The sequence below is a fragment of the Sceloporus undulatus genome, chromosome 4 (genome assembly GCF_019175285.1).
Source record: "Sceloporus undulatus isolate JIND9_A2432 ecotype Alabama chromosome 4, SceUnd_v1.1, whole genome shotgun sequence".
Lineage (NCBI taxonomy): Eukaryota > Metazoa > Chordata > Lepidosauria > Squamata > Phrynosomatidae > Sceloporus > Sceloporus undulatus.
In genome coordinates, this window is record NC_056525.1 from 30,802,726 (window position 1) to 30,820,411 (window position 17,686).

General features: G+C 40.4%; 2 protein-coding genes across 5 annotated transcripts in view; one reads left to right on the plus strand and one right to left on the minus strand.

Annotated features, from left to right (window-relative positions):
• The window catches only part of GDAP1L1 (ganglioside induced differentiation associated protein 1 like 1), a 434,104-nt gene that overhangs the window by 283,172 nt on the left and 133,246 nt on the right, over positions 1–17,686 (plus strand). The window lies entirely within an intron of this gene.
• JPH2 (junctophilin 2) overlaps positions 1–17,686 on the minus strand; it is a 107,037-nt gene that overhangs the window by 77,142 nt on the left and 12,209 nt on the right. For all 4 annotated transcript variants that reach the window (XM_042461506.1, XM_042461504.1, XM_042461505.1 and 1 more), the window contains one exon: positions 12,138–12,921. In XM_042461506.1, coding sequence (XP_042317440.1) covers positions 12,138–12,892 — 755 coding nt within the window. In that variant the 5' untranslated portion in view covers positions 12,893–12,921. The remainder of the gene's footprint in view (positions 1–12,137; positions 12,922–17,686) is intronic.

Here is a 17,686-nt window from a genome sequence, read left to right on the forward strand (position 1 = left end):
GGGATGAAGTCCGCCCACCCCCGGGAATGCATTCCAATCTCAAGTAAACCACCACAGAGTTCCCCCTTTCATTCGAAGTGTAAATACTGTATAATAATAATAAAAAGGCTTTTTATAAGCTAGCTGGTGTTCAGCAGAGTTCAGCAGCTGCAGGACCATTATTTATAGCCTTTATGTAGAAGAAAGCACAAGTGAAGATTCTGCACTATCAGAGAGTATGCCTTCTGCTAATCCCAGAGACATGTTTGGCTTTGCATTTTGTTTCTTTACTCCAGCCATCCTTACATTGAGCCAGGGTAGTATAGTGGTTTCAGTGCTACATTAGTTCAGAGGAGGTTTGCCCTTGTCTTCTTCTGAGGTTGAATGTGACTTGCCCAAGATCAACCAATGGGTTTCCATGGTCAAGAGGGGATATGAACCTTGGTCTCCAGAGTCATAGTCCACTATCCCATGCTGGCTCTATTACTATACCTGAATTTTAAACCCAGGACCAAACCAATCCCATATGAAGAAAGCAGAATTTGGCATCTTTATTTTTGTGAACTACAACATCCAGAATCTTCAACATATCACAGCTAGATCTGAGACATTTTGGGGAACTGTAGTCTCAAAAGTGAGTTTTCTGAGATCTGAAAGCATAAAAGAGACATACGCTTTTAAGAGTAAAAGAGGCTTTGCGGTAAGAAAATTGCATTCCTCACACTCCACAGAGGCTCCCTCACAAATAACACATTTTCTGCTTTATATTGAGGCCCAGAGTGAGGCAAAAAGGAAATCCTTCCCAGAAAGGTAAGCCAGGAAATGAGCAGAGGGCTCAGGTCTGCTCACTCTCATCCTTCCTTGGCTCTTAAAATCAGACCTCCCACCAGCATCTGAGTTTAACAGCTCTTTAATTCCACTCTCTTAAAATCTTGTTGATTTATTCCTAAAAATCTGGAAGAACCATCTAAAAACATCTTTTTGAAACAGAAAGGTTATTTTGTAAAAGTGATCATATCCCCCAACTGTCCCAATTTGACAGGGGCAGTCCCGATTAACCTTCTGTTGTACCACTTCCTCCTAAAGTTGCTTTTAAATGTCTGGGTTATTCTCTCAGTCTCCTACTTTCCTCCTTTATTCTCAGTTTACCTCAGTTGCTACAAACTGAGTTCAAAGTGCAAAAGTAGTTTGTACATAGTTAGCTCATCAGGAGAGGGAAGAGATGAGGCAGAACCTTGCTTTTCCCAGTAAAGTCAGGCAAAAGCAAACTTCTACAGCTTCTCCTAGCTTCTGCACTCTTCCTCATTAATAACTTTTGCAATCTTGACTCACGCTCTGATGTTTCCTGGCCACTCATGTCCCAGTTTTCATCTGTGAAACGGTGGAGTGTATAGTGACATTTATTTATTTGTTTGCTATCTTTATTAATTAAATCATTTCTATCCCATCCTGTATCAGAAGATGGTCTCCAGAAGATGTCAAGGTGATGTACAAGTAAATTTAGTATAAACAGGTTGAAGCAATTTAAAATAATGCAGATAATTTAAATAGGCTAAATACATTAAACACATAAACAGTTTAAAAAACGTGTGCAAAGCATTCTCAAGTATTTAGTTAGGGCCAAAGGACCAAATGAAGCCCTTGTTGGTGCCAGTTGGGTGAATTCCACAACTGGGGTGCCACAGCTGGGAAGGACCTCAGCTGAGAAGGACAAAGGGGGTCCTCTCCCCACAGACCTCAGTCATCAGGTATGTTGCAGGTGTCTAGGATGAAGTAGTCCAGCATTTGCAGTGGTTTAAGTCTTGGATTATGACTCTGAAGACCTATGGAAACTGCATTCTCTCAACCTTAGAGAAAGGAGAAGGAAAACTCCCCCTGACCAAATCTTACAAGAAAGCCTCATGATAGGGTCACATATAGTGACTTAAGTCAGAAATGACTTGAAGGCACACAACAACTAACATTCTTGTCTTTCCTCCTAAGTCCACCCTTCAACACTCCTTTTCTGTCTCCGTGGACAACATTTCTATTCAACCAGTCCAGCAAGCCCACAGTCTTGGTTTTATCTTTGATTCTTCTCTGTCGTGTATCCCTCAGATCCAGACCACAGCCAAGGCTTGTAGATTCTTTTTATACAACATTGCCAAAATCCGACCATATCTCTCCGCCTCTACTGCCACAATTCTGGTCCATGCCCTAGTGGTCTCACGACTTGATTACTGTAACGTCCTCCTGGCGGGGCTTCCTCTTTCTCACCTCCGTCCTTTAATTTCTATCCAGCATTCAGCTGCACGCACTATCACATCTGCCCACTGCTCTGACCACATCTCTCCTTTGTTGGCATCCCTTCACTGGCTCCCGCTCCCTTTCAGTATTCAGTATAAGCTCCTGCTGTCGACATTTAAAGCCCTCCATGGGCTGGCCCCTCCTTACTTATCAGACCTTCTTTCTCCTCACCTTCCCACTAGGGCCCTCCGTTCTGGTAGTCAAGGTCGGCTATCCCAGCCTAGGATTTTCTCTGCCCCATCTCGGATTTGCCTCTTTTCACTTGCTGCATCTCACTCCTGGAACTTTCTTCCCCCGCGAGCAAGGGCCATCACTTCTTTAACCAGCTTCAAAAGGGAGTTGAAGACCATCCTGTTCAGAGAAGCGTTCCCAGGCATTGCATGACTGTCACTTGCTATTTGATGTTCTTTTGTTGCCTGTTTTATTGAATCATTTCCTGCATTGCTATATATTTTATATGTATTATCCTATTATTTATTACATTGTATGCCATAGGCAGGTTTACTCTTTTATATTTATTGTTTTTATGTATAGCACTGTGCAAATCTACAGCGCTATATAAATAAAATAACAACAACAACAACAACAACAAGCACCATTTAGCCTCAACAAGGGAACTGCTGGATGAAGGGATAGTTTGGAATAGATCCTATCTATGGCTGCAGTCATAAAAATGGTAAAAGCAACAATAACAGCATACAAACTGAGATCAAGTTTTAACAGACTGTTCTTTGGACCCCAACCCACCTACAGTTACCCTCCCATCATTCCAGTGACATCTGCAACTTCTGTCCATGTCATCAAGACAAAGAAGGTTAAGAGGTGACATGATAGTCATGTTTAAATATTTGAAAGGGTGTCATATTGAAGACTGTTTTCTGCTGTTCCAGAGAATAGGGGTCCTGTTTGTACTGGCCTGGGGGCAGCTCAGAGGATCCTGGTTCTGGGAGCTTCCCCAAGCTTTCCCCATTGCAAGGCCATCCATTCCAACCCTGGGCAGCAGATCGCGCATGCATTCCACTTAGGCTGCCCAGCATATCCACTGCTGCTATGGGTTGCTTCATTCTGAGGTCAGAATGAGGCACCCAGCCTCGAGCACACAGCTGGGCCCCTCGTTCTGACCTTAAAGCAAGTGATTGCTGGCAGCAGTGGGCACACCAGATGGAGAGATCAGCCACCTGGTATCTGAACTGAGGATTTCAGATCTTCCTGGAAAATCTAGAGCAAATATAAAATTATTTTAATGTGTGTTAAGGGTGTAATGTCCCAGTTCTTCTGCTGTATGATCTGTTCACACCAGAACCAGGGTTTGCACCATGCATCATCAAGTTTTTCTGTCAATGGGATAGAGGCAGACCATTTTATTTGGCCTGACAGGGCCTAGAACATGGAGCAATGGATTCAAATTTCAAGAAAAGAGATTCCACATTAACATTAGGATGACCTTTCTTGACAGTAAGATCTGTTCAACAATGTTCAACAGTGGAATACACTGCCTCGGAGTGTGGTGGAGTCTCTTTATTTGCAGGCTTTTAAGCAAAGCCTGGATACTCATCTGTTGGAAGCTATTCGTATATTCATGCATGGCTGGGGGTTGGACTGGACTGCCCTTGTAGTCTCTTCTAACTCTATGATTCCATGGTTATGTATTAGAAACTTAGAGGCTGTCCAGACAGCCCTGAAGGTGCAACCTCTAGCTGCCCCTTTAACAGCTAAATCAGGGCTGTGGCAATCGCACGCTGCAGCCCCAATCTGGCCTTTCCAAGACGCAAAAAGCAGCTCCTTTTTGTGCCCTGAATAGGGCATAGTAGCCATGGTGCTGTGGCATTATGCGGACACAGCGCCATAGGAGTGCTTTGATACTGCAACCCGGCCTTTAAGGCCAGTCTGCACAGGGCCTTAACCTCCAAACTTTAAGACCCCACAGACTGTACCTAGGCCATGGTTCAGAGTTTCCTCACTCTGATTTGAAAGGGGAGCGTACCAACATGATATCTAATGGTGGAGACTGCTCCCAATTTCTGTTTTTTTCCTGCTCACCCTCATCTACTATGAAAAATCAGTGGCTCGATCCTCACTGACACATTGCTTTTGACTAACCTAATCAATTACAGTGCTAATTACCAGTCAAGCAGAAATCTTGATTTTGCAAATACCACAAATCATTTCTTCAGACAATTAGAATGAGAAACCTTTAATTTGCTGCTTCTCCTGCCATTTCCCCAGTCATTGCTACTCTATCATAATAAGCTCAAGTCCACCATTTCCCAAACTGATTTAAAATTTAAAATTATTCTATAACAAAATAAAACCACTTTACAAAGGACTTAATTTATTGCATAATGAATTAATTGTTAGTCCTAAAGGGACTGTAATTAATACATTAATATTTAAAATATTAAAATAATATTTTAAATAAGAATCAGTAAATTCATGATGGATTTAGGGAATACTGTAATTTATTTCTTCATACTAAATGTATATTCTGCTCATTTACCTTTAGTCTCTGTCTCTTTGGTCATGTGCATGGAAAAATGCCCCCCAGCCCCGGAAATGTTGTCCATTTTTGATATATAATTATCATACATGGACTGAGGCTACAGAGTTTAGAACCATTTCTGTTGGAACTAATTCATTTTATTTGTGTCACCTCACCTGCTAATTCATTAGCAACTTCTTATTTTAAAAATACAAATAAAATTGGTTTATTAAGGGGCGAAACAGACCACCCCTTTGCACCAGTTTGGGGGCGGTTTCAGAGCACTTGGGATACTTGGGAGTTTGTAATTGCATGGTGTACTCAAGCTCTCGGGCTAGGAAAAGTAGAATCATAATCCCCCATGGCGCTTGCATGATGTTTGTGCAGCACTTGCGTGACGTTTGGGTGGCGCTTGCGTGACGTTTACCACATGGAAGGGCCTCTGTGTGATAAACTCCAATGTGTAACATTGGTTGTGAATGGTGTATTCACAGTTTCCACATGAGGAACCAGTCATCTCATATGGATTTTACTGAGAAAAGTTGCAAAAATACCTGTCTACATCCAGTGTGATGTAATGGTTTGAGTGATGGACTGACTATGACTGGAGATCAGGGCTCAATTGCCCATTTGGCTATAGGTGACTGGGTAACCACTGGGTGACTTCGGGCAAGTCACACATTTTCAGTTCCAGAAAACTCCACTATAGGTTCACCTTTGGGTTGCCATAAGTTGGAAACAACTTGAAGGCACATAAGAATAAAGCCTGTCTGCACGTCACAGCAATGAAAGACATGTTTATTTTATACTCAGTTAAATGGATCAATGTAAAAACAAGCTTACAAAATGAAGCTCTTAATCAAAATTGTAATTCCTTGTTCATGCCTCACAGGAATATTAGTTTTGTTGACAGGAAAAGTCATGTGATGATCTCTTCTGAAGCAAGATGTATTACTGCAGAGATCTGTTGGCTGCAATTTAATACTTTGCCAAGATACATGAATCACTTAGAAGATCCTGATGGCTGGTAATGTTGCTCTTATTATTGCTGCTGTTGCTGTTTTCATTCTATGTCTGATGTTCAGAGGACAGCTTGGAAAGTTGTATTAAACAATAATTAGCTGCTGTTACTGTTTTAATACACAGTCAGCCCTCCATATCCACAGACGGGCCAAAAGTGGTGTGCAACCGCTGATACTAGGATTCCGGAGCATGCAGCAATTGCATGCTCCGGAACCCTAGCATATCACGGTGGCAGCCTAATGGTGGCCTGCCATCCATACGGAGGCTGCCATCTTGACGTAAGCGATGCGCAGCATACAGACGTCACTGTGTGTCGCTTACATCACTGGCATGCCAATGGTGCACTCGTGACATGTGTCAGGCGCCTTAGAAAGAACCTGCTTTTCGCGGGTTCTTTTCACTCCTGAGGGATGCCACGTGGTTTGGCTGCTGCGGTGTCCCTCTGGAAGAAAAACGGACGCCTCCAGGCCACCTTTTTGGGGAGGTACCACACCTGTGTTACTTTTAATTTTCTTGCTTTTAATTACTGAACACAAAATTCCAAGTAGCATTGGTATATTACAGAATATTAGAGACCCTAGTCAGAAGAAACAACCTAAAACATCCAAATGACTGGTGTTTCTGGCAAGAGAATGCTGATTGACTGTTGGAAAACAGAAAATGGAATAGATGGACAAAGTTATTAGACCCCTGATCACACAGACGGCCATCCTGTATATGCCAGAGGTTCTAAATAAAGGTATCACTGGTTGTCTGGCAACCCACAGAATGCCAGCACATCAAGAAAGCAGACCTTCTCAGTGGTGTAACTTATTTTGGAACACTTGACCCTTGGTATCTGAGACTATATTCAGGTTTATGACAACAGCTGAAGCTTTCCTCAGATGATAATTGCTCTTTTTGTGTGTGCTGTTTTGAAGTATTTATCCTTTTAATTGTTTTTTATTGTTTTTTATTTTATTACATCTGCATTTAATATATATCGGCATAGAAACTTCTATAAAATACTGTAAATACAAATATTACAAATCAATCAATCAATTCATCAATCAATAATCAACCAAGAGGATTGCACTTCATAGATCAAACAAGGATACCAGGAGATTAGCCTGCATAAGCCTCACTGAAATGAATGGAAGGAGCAACTGGGCATGTCATGCTACCCTAACGCAGCTCCATTATTTTAACTTGGGTTGTTTCTCATTGATGTTTGTCTGCCTGGTTCTGTATTTGCTGCTGAGGCTACTTCTATCATTGGTAAAAGATGAGCTCAGAGACCAAAGGTGGCCGTTTCACACTACCCAGTTGTAGCACTACAGTTCCATCTTAACTGCCATGCAAACAACCTATGGGATTTGGGGTTCTGGAATTTAGAGATGAGTATTTTGAAAAGTCACAGGCTCTCAGCCTCAAGGGAAGGAAATGGCAAACCTCCTTTGAACAAATCTTGCCAAGAAACCCCCATGGTAGGTTTGCCTTAGGGTCGCCATAAGTCAGGAATGACTTGGAGGCACACCACAACAACAAACAACATTTAGAAAGTGAAGTCGAAGGCTTTCATGGACAGCATCCATAGTTTTTTGTGGGTTTTTCGGGCTATGTGGCCATGTTCTAGCAGAGTTTCTTTCTGACATTTCGCCAGCATCTGTGGCTGGCATCTTCAGAGAATGTTTGCCTGGAAAGGACTTGGCTATATATATTGTGTGACCTGGAAAGGCAGGAGTGATTTGCATGTATATGTTTGTTGCTAATTGCAGTCCTCAGGGTGTGAGGGTCTGTACAAGAGGATTAATGTCTGCTTGATTAGTGCTCATTGTCTGCTGGGAAACCCCTGACCCTGGCAGATTTCTCATTTGCATTTGTTGAGTCTTTATCTTGCTATCTTTCAGGACTGGCAGCCAAACCTTGTTTACTTTAAAGGATTCCTCTTTCCTGTTGAAATTGTCCAGGTGTTTGTGGATCTCAATGGCTTCCCTGTGCATCCTGACATGGTAGTGGTTGGCATGGTCCAGAACTTCAGTGTTTTCAAACAGTATTTTATGCCCAGGATGGTTTGTGGCATGTTCTGCTACTGCTGATTTTTCTGGCTGGCCCAGTCTGCAGTGCCTCTCGTGTTCCTTGATTTTTGTTTGCACACTGCATTTGGTGGTCCCTATGTAGACTTGTCCGCAGCTGCATTGTACGCGGTAAACTCCTGCAGCTGTGAGAGGGATTATCTGGTCCTTGGCTGAGCAAAGCATTTGCTGGATTTTCTTCGTCAGTTTGTAAACCATTTGCATGTGGTGCTTCCTCACCACTTTGCCTATTCTTGCTAATGAAGAAAATCCAGCAAATGCTTCACTCAGAGCCAAGGATCAGAGAGACCCTCTCACAGCCGCAGGAAATGTCAGAAAGAAACTCTGCTAGAACATGGCCATATAGCCCGAAAAACCCACAAAAAACAACATTTAGAAAAGCAGGCACAGCTTTGATAAGTACTCAGATGGGAGATAACCAATGAATACCAGGTGCTGTGGTAGGCTATATTTCAGAGGAAGGAACTAGCCAAACCACCTCTGAGTATTCCTTGCCTAAGAAAATCCTATTATATTCATGGCTTTGCCATAAGTGAACAACCGACTTGAAGGCACATACATACAGACATTTAGACCTCTGGGAAAGAACTAGTGCTTTTCCAGACTATAATTCCCAAAGTTGACTCATAGTGTTATAACGGTGTAGTGTGAAAAAGTCACTGGTTTTATCTAAGGAAAATGACTGTTTAGCAACAACCAGAAATAGGTAATCAGAGAATAGGATAAAGAAAGGCAAATTTATAATCAAGGTAGGTAATAAATGAATAAACAAACAAAATATATTGAAAGGAAATCAGTGAAGATATTTCTACTATTCAATATGGTTATAATAAGAACTTTTTTAAATTTGTAAAATGTAACAGTATTATACACTATATAAACAATATCAATGCAGACACATCTATGCAGTTTCCAGCCACTGGTTGCTTCACAAATGATGCAAACTGCAGAATGAAGCAAAGTATTCTAAATAAGACTGAGTGATAAAATCAGTCCCCAGGGATTATGAAAATTGTTAGTATACAAGCAGCCCTGACTTCAGGGCCTCAAATATCTAAATCTGTAATTCTATTACAGTAAAATTCAAGGCAAGTAAACGTTAGTTAAGGAAACCGTTCATGCAAAAGTCTGTAATTCAAAATAATGTAAACAGCCATCTTGCAAAAGTCTGTGGATACATTGAGATTAAATCATACATTTGCTAACAACTGGAAATGAAACGGCACACAAGTAAATAATTTGTCACATTTCTAAAGAGTTTCTTCAATATGTATTTTTGACTCAGAGACCTCTTCTACATTCAAGCACAGCTTTGGAAAACAAATTTCATCAAAGAAGGGAGAATGGCCGGCAATTTGTTTTAGATATTAAAAATTGAACCATTACAGAATGAGAAGGCTGGATCTACAAAATACACACACACACGCTGAAGCTGATAACAAGGAAAAATGTGCCTCCAGATGCTGGTTCATGTAACTCAACATTATCTGTCTTGTATTATCAGTGCAGTATTATCTATGCTGACTTGTACAAGCTCATTAGCAAATGGATCTGGCTGCCATGGTACTTTTAATGGGAGATGCTTAAGATTTAAGCTCTCTTTTCCCCAACCTGAAACATACTGTGACTGCCTTCACATCAGTATCATCCCTCTCTTCTCTGACTACCCATAACCACTGCCTACCCTCTGTCTACCCAGCAATCTGTGGCATTTTACAGACCGCCCAAATGTGTTCCACCATTTGAGGCAGCTGCCTCACTCTTTCTGATGCAGGACACAGGAGTGGGGAACCTGGTCTGGGAGATAGTTTTTGGCAATTCCTGCAGCTCTTGAAAATTATGTAACTCAAAAGTGGCTTAGAGTCCATTTCTGGTGGTGAAAACTGGGTATTTCTTAAATGTTAAGCAGGGGTGGTCTGCCACCTACTGAAGGGGAAATTTCAACTACTAGTCCAGAAAGCAGCCAGGAAAGGCCATTCATTTTTTGTGGTAACAGAAAAAAGGAGCAGTCAATACTTTAAAGGCACCAGATCCTATATGATCTTAGAAGATAAACAGGATCAGACTTGGATAGTAGACCATTAATGAATACTAGGTGCTGTGAGCTATATTTCAAAGGATGAAACTGCCAGAACCACCTCTGAGTATTCTTTGCCTAAAAAAACCCTGTGAAATTCAAGGAGCCACTGTAAGTTGATAACTTGAAGGCACACACACACACACACACACGAGAATCTGAGAGGTTGATGGTCACAAAAACAAGGGTCTACACCTATCCCCAGGGCCATACTTTGTCTACTCATGGGGGAAATGGGCCATGAATTCAAGAACTTCAAAAAATAGATTGTATCACTGGGCAATGACACCAGTATTGACTTGTATAACAGATGGATTTCAGACTATTCATTTGAAGTAGATAACACAGTGATGGTAAGCAATGGATGCAAACTACAGGAAAAGAGATTTCACTTTATCATTAGGAAGAACTTCCTGGCACTAAGAGCTGTTCGACACTTCCTCGAAGTGTGGTGGAGTCTCCTTCTTTGGAGGTCTTTAAACAGAGGCTGGATGGCCATCTGTCGGGGATGTTTTGATTTAGATTTCCTGCATGGCAGGGGGTTGGACTGGATGTCCCTTGTGGTCTCTTCCAACTCTGTGATTCTATGATTTTACAAACACTTCACAGTGAAGAAGCATGAAATGTAATCTGACCATTTCTATCTTTATCGTTCAGAAGGTTTTCTCTGTATGTGGATGGGGAATGTTTTCCTTGTTGTGTGCCTTCAAGTTGGTTCTAACTAATGGTGACACTAAGGCAAACTTTTCATGGGGATTTCTTGGATTTGTTCAGAGCAAGGTTTGCCTTTGCCTTGTTCTGAGGCTGTGAAGGTGGGACTTGCCAAATAATATAGGACTGCAACTCTGATGATCCCTTATCACTGGCTACACTGTGGCTAGGGATTATGGACATTGCAGTCCAACAATATCTGGACTTCAAAGGGCTACATATTTCTTGGATTTATCAACTGTTTTATGCCTATCTGCCTTTAATGTAATGTAATATAATGTAGCTTCTTCATTTCTAAATATATAAATATTGGCATATAGACTCTTGATGTATCCATGCAATCTGGTTGTTTATTTCTTGAACATCCCAACTTGATCATTGCTTCTCTCCCCCTCCCCACTGTTTTGATTTTGGGTACAATTTTATTTATTTATTTATCTGCATATGAAACTGGTGCCATCTGTTCAACACAAGGGCAAGTTACTAGCATGGTTTTGGTATTAAATCTACCAACATCAATCTAACACGCATAAATATAATTTTGTGGCCATCAGAATATGCTGGATCTTTGCAAAACCTGATTACTGGAACATTACACATCAGTATTAAGCTTGCCCACCTCTCATTTAAGTCTTGAAGAGCTACTATTGAGCTACGTATACCCAGGATGAATCAGAATAAGGCAACTTCACATGTTCATATTTAGCTAATTTCCCCAAGTGCCTCTTCCTCCCCAAAGGGTTATTATTCCCAAAGCCATTGCCCCTTCAAAAAAAGTACTTCTCGGTGAAACTGTAGACAGCAATGTCATTCATATATGATAGTTACAAATCAGTTGTGTCTTTTGAAGACTCCAGTTATTCTTCTGATGGTCTCCATCCATCACTGCATAACAATTTTGTCAGAACATAATAGGGCACAAAATTATTTACCTACAAAGATTTATCATTTGGGTGCAATAATTCAGTTTCTGAGTATTATAAATCTGATCTGTCATAAACCAAGGTTTATTTTAATGTGTTTTTGTCCAGAGCTTGAATATTTAATTTAAAAAAACCCTGCTCCCACTGCTTGTTACAGTGTTTAAAAAGTTATCTGTTGTCATTAAATGCACTATTTGAAAACTAATTCATTACATTATGTACTACCCAGAAGGTTACTTTTCTATTACATTTAGAAAACCAAATAATTTAGGATTGATAAAAGACTGGCATAAAGATTGAAAAATTCCAATCAAAACACCTCTAAAAATGGCATTTAAAACTACATTTTGAACATAATTAGAAAATATCACCCACTCATAAGGTAACTGTGACCCCATTCCAAAAATTACTTTTGAAATGTGGTTTTGTTTTGGCCTGATTATTGTCCCTGTAACTTGTTAAATGTTTTATGTTTTTTATGATGTGATACCTCCAAACTCTATGTACACTTAAATTTTATCATGAATTTCAAACATTTATTCATTTAAACATGAAATGTGAGGTGGTGGTTTCTAGGCTCTTACCGAGAAGCTGCAATCTCAGATTTCTGTCTGGCAATGGCTGCTGCCCTCTGAGCCCCTTCCACACTCCGGTCCACTTTCTGCCTTATCTTGGCACTTTTCAGAGGTATCACCCGCTTCTTCATGCCTTTGATGAGGACATTCATTCGGTATTTTCCTTCTTCCTTCTTACCATCAGGCAACGTGGTGCAACCATATCCATGCCGTACATTATCCAGCCATTCACCCTCATACTTCAGACCGCTTGATCGCTCACTAACACCAAATCCTGAGCGCTTGTCATTCTTCCACTCACCCATGTAGGACTCTGTAGTGGTGGCATCGATATCAGCATCAAAAGGTGGGAAGTCCTCACTCTCTGCTCCTTCTCCCAGGCTGGCAGTGGAGGTGGCATCACTACCAGTGGAGCTCATACCACTCTCACTCTTGAGGAAGCTGAGTCGACTCTTCTGGCTGGCCAAGGAAGTCTTGGAGTCAGATTTCTTCAGCTTCCCAAACAAGGAGCTTCTCCGGAAGAGCCCTCCTTTCTTCAGCTTGGTAGCATCAGCATCTGCATACAAGCTGAGAGCAAAGCCTCCCCGTGTGATAGTCGGTGCCATGGGAACATTCTCCAGGGTAGCGGATGGAGAGTCATGTTGCAGCAGGGTACCATTGCTGTGCTCACTACGGAGGGAGGTGAGGGAGGTCCTCAGAGGATTGCGGACAACAGCCGCAATGCCATATGGGACACTCTGCCGGATGCCATAACCATGGCGCATGCCATTGGTGAACTGGCCTTGGTAAGTACCTAGAACGAAGAACAACCGTCTAATTAAAAATAATAATTGTAAGCCACTCTGATAGCCTTTAGGGTTGAAGGGCGGGGTATAAATACCATAAATAAATAATAATAAATAAATAAATAAGAAGTAAGTTACATACATGACATTTCCCCTCCTCCCCAAGAATGTATATGAAACCATAGAGGTTAGCAACAACAACTCTTCTCAAACCCCTCATGTAAGGTTCCTGGACATCAGCTGAGTAAGAAGTTGAGTGATGTCATCATGGCGCCCACCATCTGGTCGGGCGTGCGCTAAGATGGTGCCTGGGTGCCAGCACAAGGGCTTTGAGCATGTAAACGCTCAGCCCACTGAACCCTAGTTCAGGTCCAGGCTAGCCCAAAGTGCCACTCAACACCCTCATACATATTTAAAATAATACAAATTTAAAATTCATCATTTAAAATTCACAATTTAAAAATCCTAATGCTTTTTTTAAACCGGACAGCACATTCAGCTATCAAATCTCTGCCGGCAGGTCATTCCACCGCGTAGGGGTAAATGATGCAGCATGTGCTACAAGGCAGAAAAACATTCCAGCCCTTTGCCTGATGAGATCCAGTATCATGTCATGGCCAATGGTAGAACTGCCCCTCCCACAAAAAATCCAATTCTATCCAGACCATCCTCAGCAAATGAACCAACTCACTTCTCTATTGGCTATATGGAGCCCCTGGTCCAGGGTGTGCTTCACTTTCTTTCTTTTTTTTTAATTGTTTTTATCTTTTTCACATGTACAATATTATATACAAATTAACATCACCAATTCATTTCTTATAAACTGTACATACATACATCTCCCGATGAACTTCCGTTCTAACTTCTATTCCCTTCTTCCCAATCTCCTTCCCTTTCGTTTACACAAATAACAAAATATTAACCATTATCCATTTATGTTTTCCTCATATGTTCTTACATTTTTTTCCCACCTAAATTATTCAAGTACATTGTTAAGGGTTGCCATTCTCTTTCCCAATAGTCTGTTGATTTTTTTCTATTCCACACCGTTATTTTATCCAATTCTCTCACTTCCACTATTTTTTCCAACCATTCCTCTATATTAGGTGTTGTTTTCAATTTCCAATGTCTGGCCAAGACAATTCGAGCTGATGTTATCAAATACAATACCAGTCTCCAGTATTTCTTTTCCTTTTCTGTTCCTAATACCGAGGTCATATTAAGTAAGTAAAATTCCAGAGTACATGGAAATTTTAAATCAATTATCTTTTGAATCTCTTCATGTATTCTATTCCAGAATTTCTTAATTTTTGTACATGTCCACCACACGTGATAGTAGGACCCTATTTTAAATTGACATTTCCAACATAAATTTTCTTGTATTCCATATATTTTTGAAAGTCTCAATGGGGTGTAATACCATCTATTGGCTATTTTTAAATAATTTTCTTTTAAGTCTTGGGAGCATGTAAATTTATTTGACTGCATCCATGCTTTTTCCCAATTTTCAAATGGTATAACATGTCCAGGTGTGCTTCACTTTCAGGTGAAAGACAATAGAAGATGAATTCCCAAGGTATATGTAGTGCAGCAGAAAATTAAGAAAATCAAACTGCCCAAGTGTAGGGATGTGGGATAAAAATTGCCCCTTTCACCCACCCCATTTGTCCAACCATTGTAAAGGGATTCTCTTCTACCATTTTTCACCAGAGCAAAAAAAATATTTTAACCAGAGAGACGTTTCAGAACCTAGGGACTGTCTCTTGTAACTAGTGACATTTGCCCCACACTTTAATTTAACGAATGAAAGCAGGAATTAAGTGGCATATATCCAATGACAACTTCCAGAATCTCTGTGTATCTATGGGATCATCTACATTGTTGAAGTAATGCAGTTTGACACCACTTTAATGACCATGGCTCTTTTGCAGTGGTTAAATGCCGGTAATGCAGCCATTCACAGCCACAAGGTTGTGAGTTTGATCCCATGCAGGGTGCCAGAGTCCACTAAACCTTGCATCCTTCCACAGGTCACTAAAATGAGTACCCAGCTTACTGGAGGCAATTGGCTTACACATTGTAAACTGCTTAGGGAGTGCTTAAGTGCACTGAAAAGCAGTATAGAAATGTACTTGCTATTGCTATCCTACAGAATCCTGGGATTTGTATTATTGTTAGGCCCCAACACTTCTTGGCAGTGAAGGCTAGAGATCTGGTATAACTACATATCTCAGGATTCTATAGCACTTAAAGTCACGTCTGCAGTTTAGATGCTCCCTATGTGTGTGTTCTGGGAACTATATCCTCAAAAAGTAACGTTTCCAAGTGTTGTATACAATATCCCACAAATATACAACTCTTTAACATTGAAATATGAATTTTCATAGGTTTATTGGCCATGCTGGGTGGGGAATATTGGGAGATGTCATCTGAAACTTGAATGATCCTGGATATCGTCTGCAATTATCCAAATTCACTGGGTGACCATAGGCCAGTCAGGCTGCATCTACACTGCAAAATTAATGCAGTTTGACACTGCTTTAATGGCCATGGCTCAATGCTATGGAATTCTGGGGTTTGTAGTTTTGTGAGATATTTAGCCTTCTCTATCACAGAGCTCTGCTGTTACACCCAACTACAAACCCAGGATTCCAAACATTGAGGCATGGCAGTTATACCAGTGTCAAAAGGCACTAATTCTGTGGTGTGGCAGCAGTCTTAGTCTTGCTCAGCCTGTCCTATTTTGCAGGGTTTTGTAAAGCTAAAGTGAGGAAGCGGAGACTTTCTTGAGCTCACAGAAGGAAAGGATGGAGATAAATATAACTAATAAACAATTAATAAATAAATAAACCCTACAAATCTGTGTGTCTAATTCCCTTTTAAAGACATCTGAGCCAGTGCCTTGGAGCAATGAATTCCTAAAGTTAAATCAGCACTCGTGAAAAGTACTTCCTTCTGTCAATTCTGTCTCCTGTCCCCTGTGTCTCTATGTCCACATTTTTATTTTTATTTTATTATTGCAGCTGGCAATTAATGAACACAAGCCAAGAGCTATAGCCCAAAAACTTTTGCAACCTCTCGGGAGACACTCAGGCAGAATTTTTGAGTTCATAGGAATGCTATTATACAACTGCAACCCAGAAAGAGCTGGTAAATGTGTCAGTATCCAGTACGAGTACCAACATGTTTATTAATAATAATTACCAATGGACACCACAGCTTTTTTACACGATTGCTCTAAAACTTCAACCAGCTGAGGCACAGACACTTATATAATTCTTAAAGGAATTGTCACTGCTGTTTGAAATCTACAAGGGTGAAAAACAAGCCTAGTACAAAACGAAGTTTTGCAGAAATAGAAATATCATTAGGAAAAACAATAAATGTAAAGGCGAACTGAGAATTCAGTGGCCACAGGTCACTTGCTGACCGTCTGTTGGTGAGAGAAAGGCAAAACAGGAGAAAGAGGATGAAATGGAATATCCTGAAAAGGATATCACTGCAACATTTCCTCACTACAACATTTTGTTGCAAGTCCTTCTTTAATTCTGTTTTGTAATACAAGAAGACTTGAATATAACAGCTTCCTTGCAACAACAGAGCCTCCATCTGATTCGGCTTGGTAGGAGTGGGCCTGATTATTAATCTTCTCTGGTTATACTTTTGCAGATGTTTTTGAAATGTCCTAGTTTCTCTCTCCTCCTCCCACTTTGTTCCCAGTTTACTTTCATTGCTGCAAACTGAGCAAAGGTAGCTTGCATTCAGTTAACTCAGCAGACAGGAAAAGAGGAGGAAGTGCAATCTTTCCTTCCATGTAGACTCAGGCAAAAGAAAACTCCTGCAGCCTCTCCTAGCTTGCATGTTCTTCCTCTTTAATAACATTTGCTATTTTGACCATACTCTGGTATTGTTCATATATTGTGGTTTTTATCTGCAAAATGTTGGAGGGTTTGCAAAAATCAGTCTGAACTCTTGCCCAGAAAAAAAACCCTGACTACTTCCCATCAGTTACCTCAAGACATAAATGTACCTTATTGTATTGTAGCACTATGGACTTGAAAATAAAGTGTTTTTGTAATTTGAATATAAATATGAATTAAATATTTTTTTAAAAAAAGAAGGGACATAAATGTACTGTTCACACACGAGTTTCTCATTTGATTGCCCCTCTTTTGTTGATACAGTTATCAGAGTTACTAACAAACCACTCAAAAAGCCCTGCTTCTATACTTTACTATTACAGATTCCACCCCCAAATTAGTAAACGACTAACTCCCTGTGAACATACCCTCTCCCTGCACAAATCTCTATTCATCTCAAGGATCTTGGGATAAAACATGCTAGAGAAATGGAAATATTTATTGCCACTATAAAATCATTAGCTCCCCCAAGGGTTTGCTTTCTCATAGGCAACTAGCCAGCTGAACATGGGGTACTTTTACAGCCTTTGTTCTCACCAGCTTGTGAGTGATTTCTATCATGTTCATAAAAGCACAATAATCCTTAGGGATACTAGAAAGTCAAAGGTCAAGAAAAAACTCCAGAAAGAAACACTCAAAAAACAGTGGTCATCTTAGGATAAATATAAGCTGTAGAAAGGAGCGCACTGAAAAAGGATACTTTTTGATATGTGTTTTAAATGACATGTTTTAACTAAAGTTGTTTGTCCGTTAATTATTGTTTTCTCCCCACTTTGATCCATGGGGAGACGTGGGTAAGAAAATTATTATTATTATTATTATTATTATTATTATTATTATTATTATTATTATT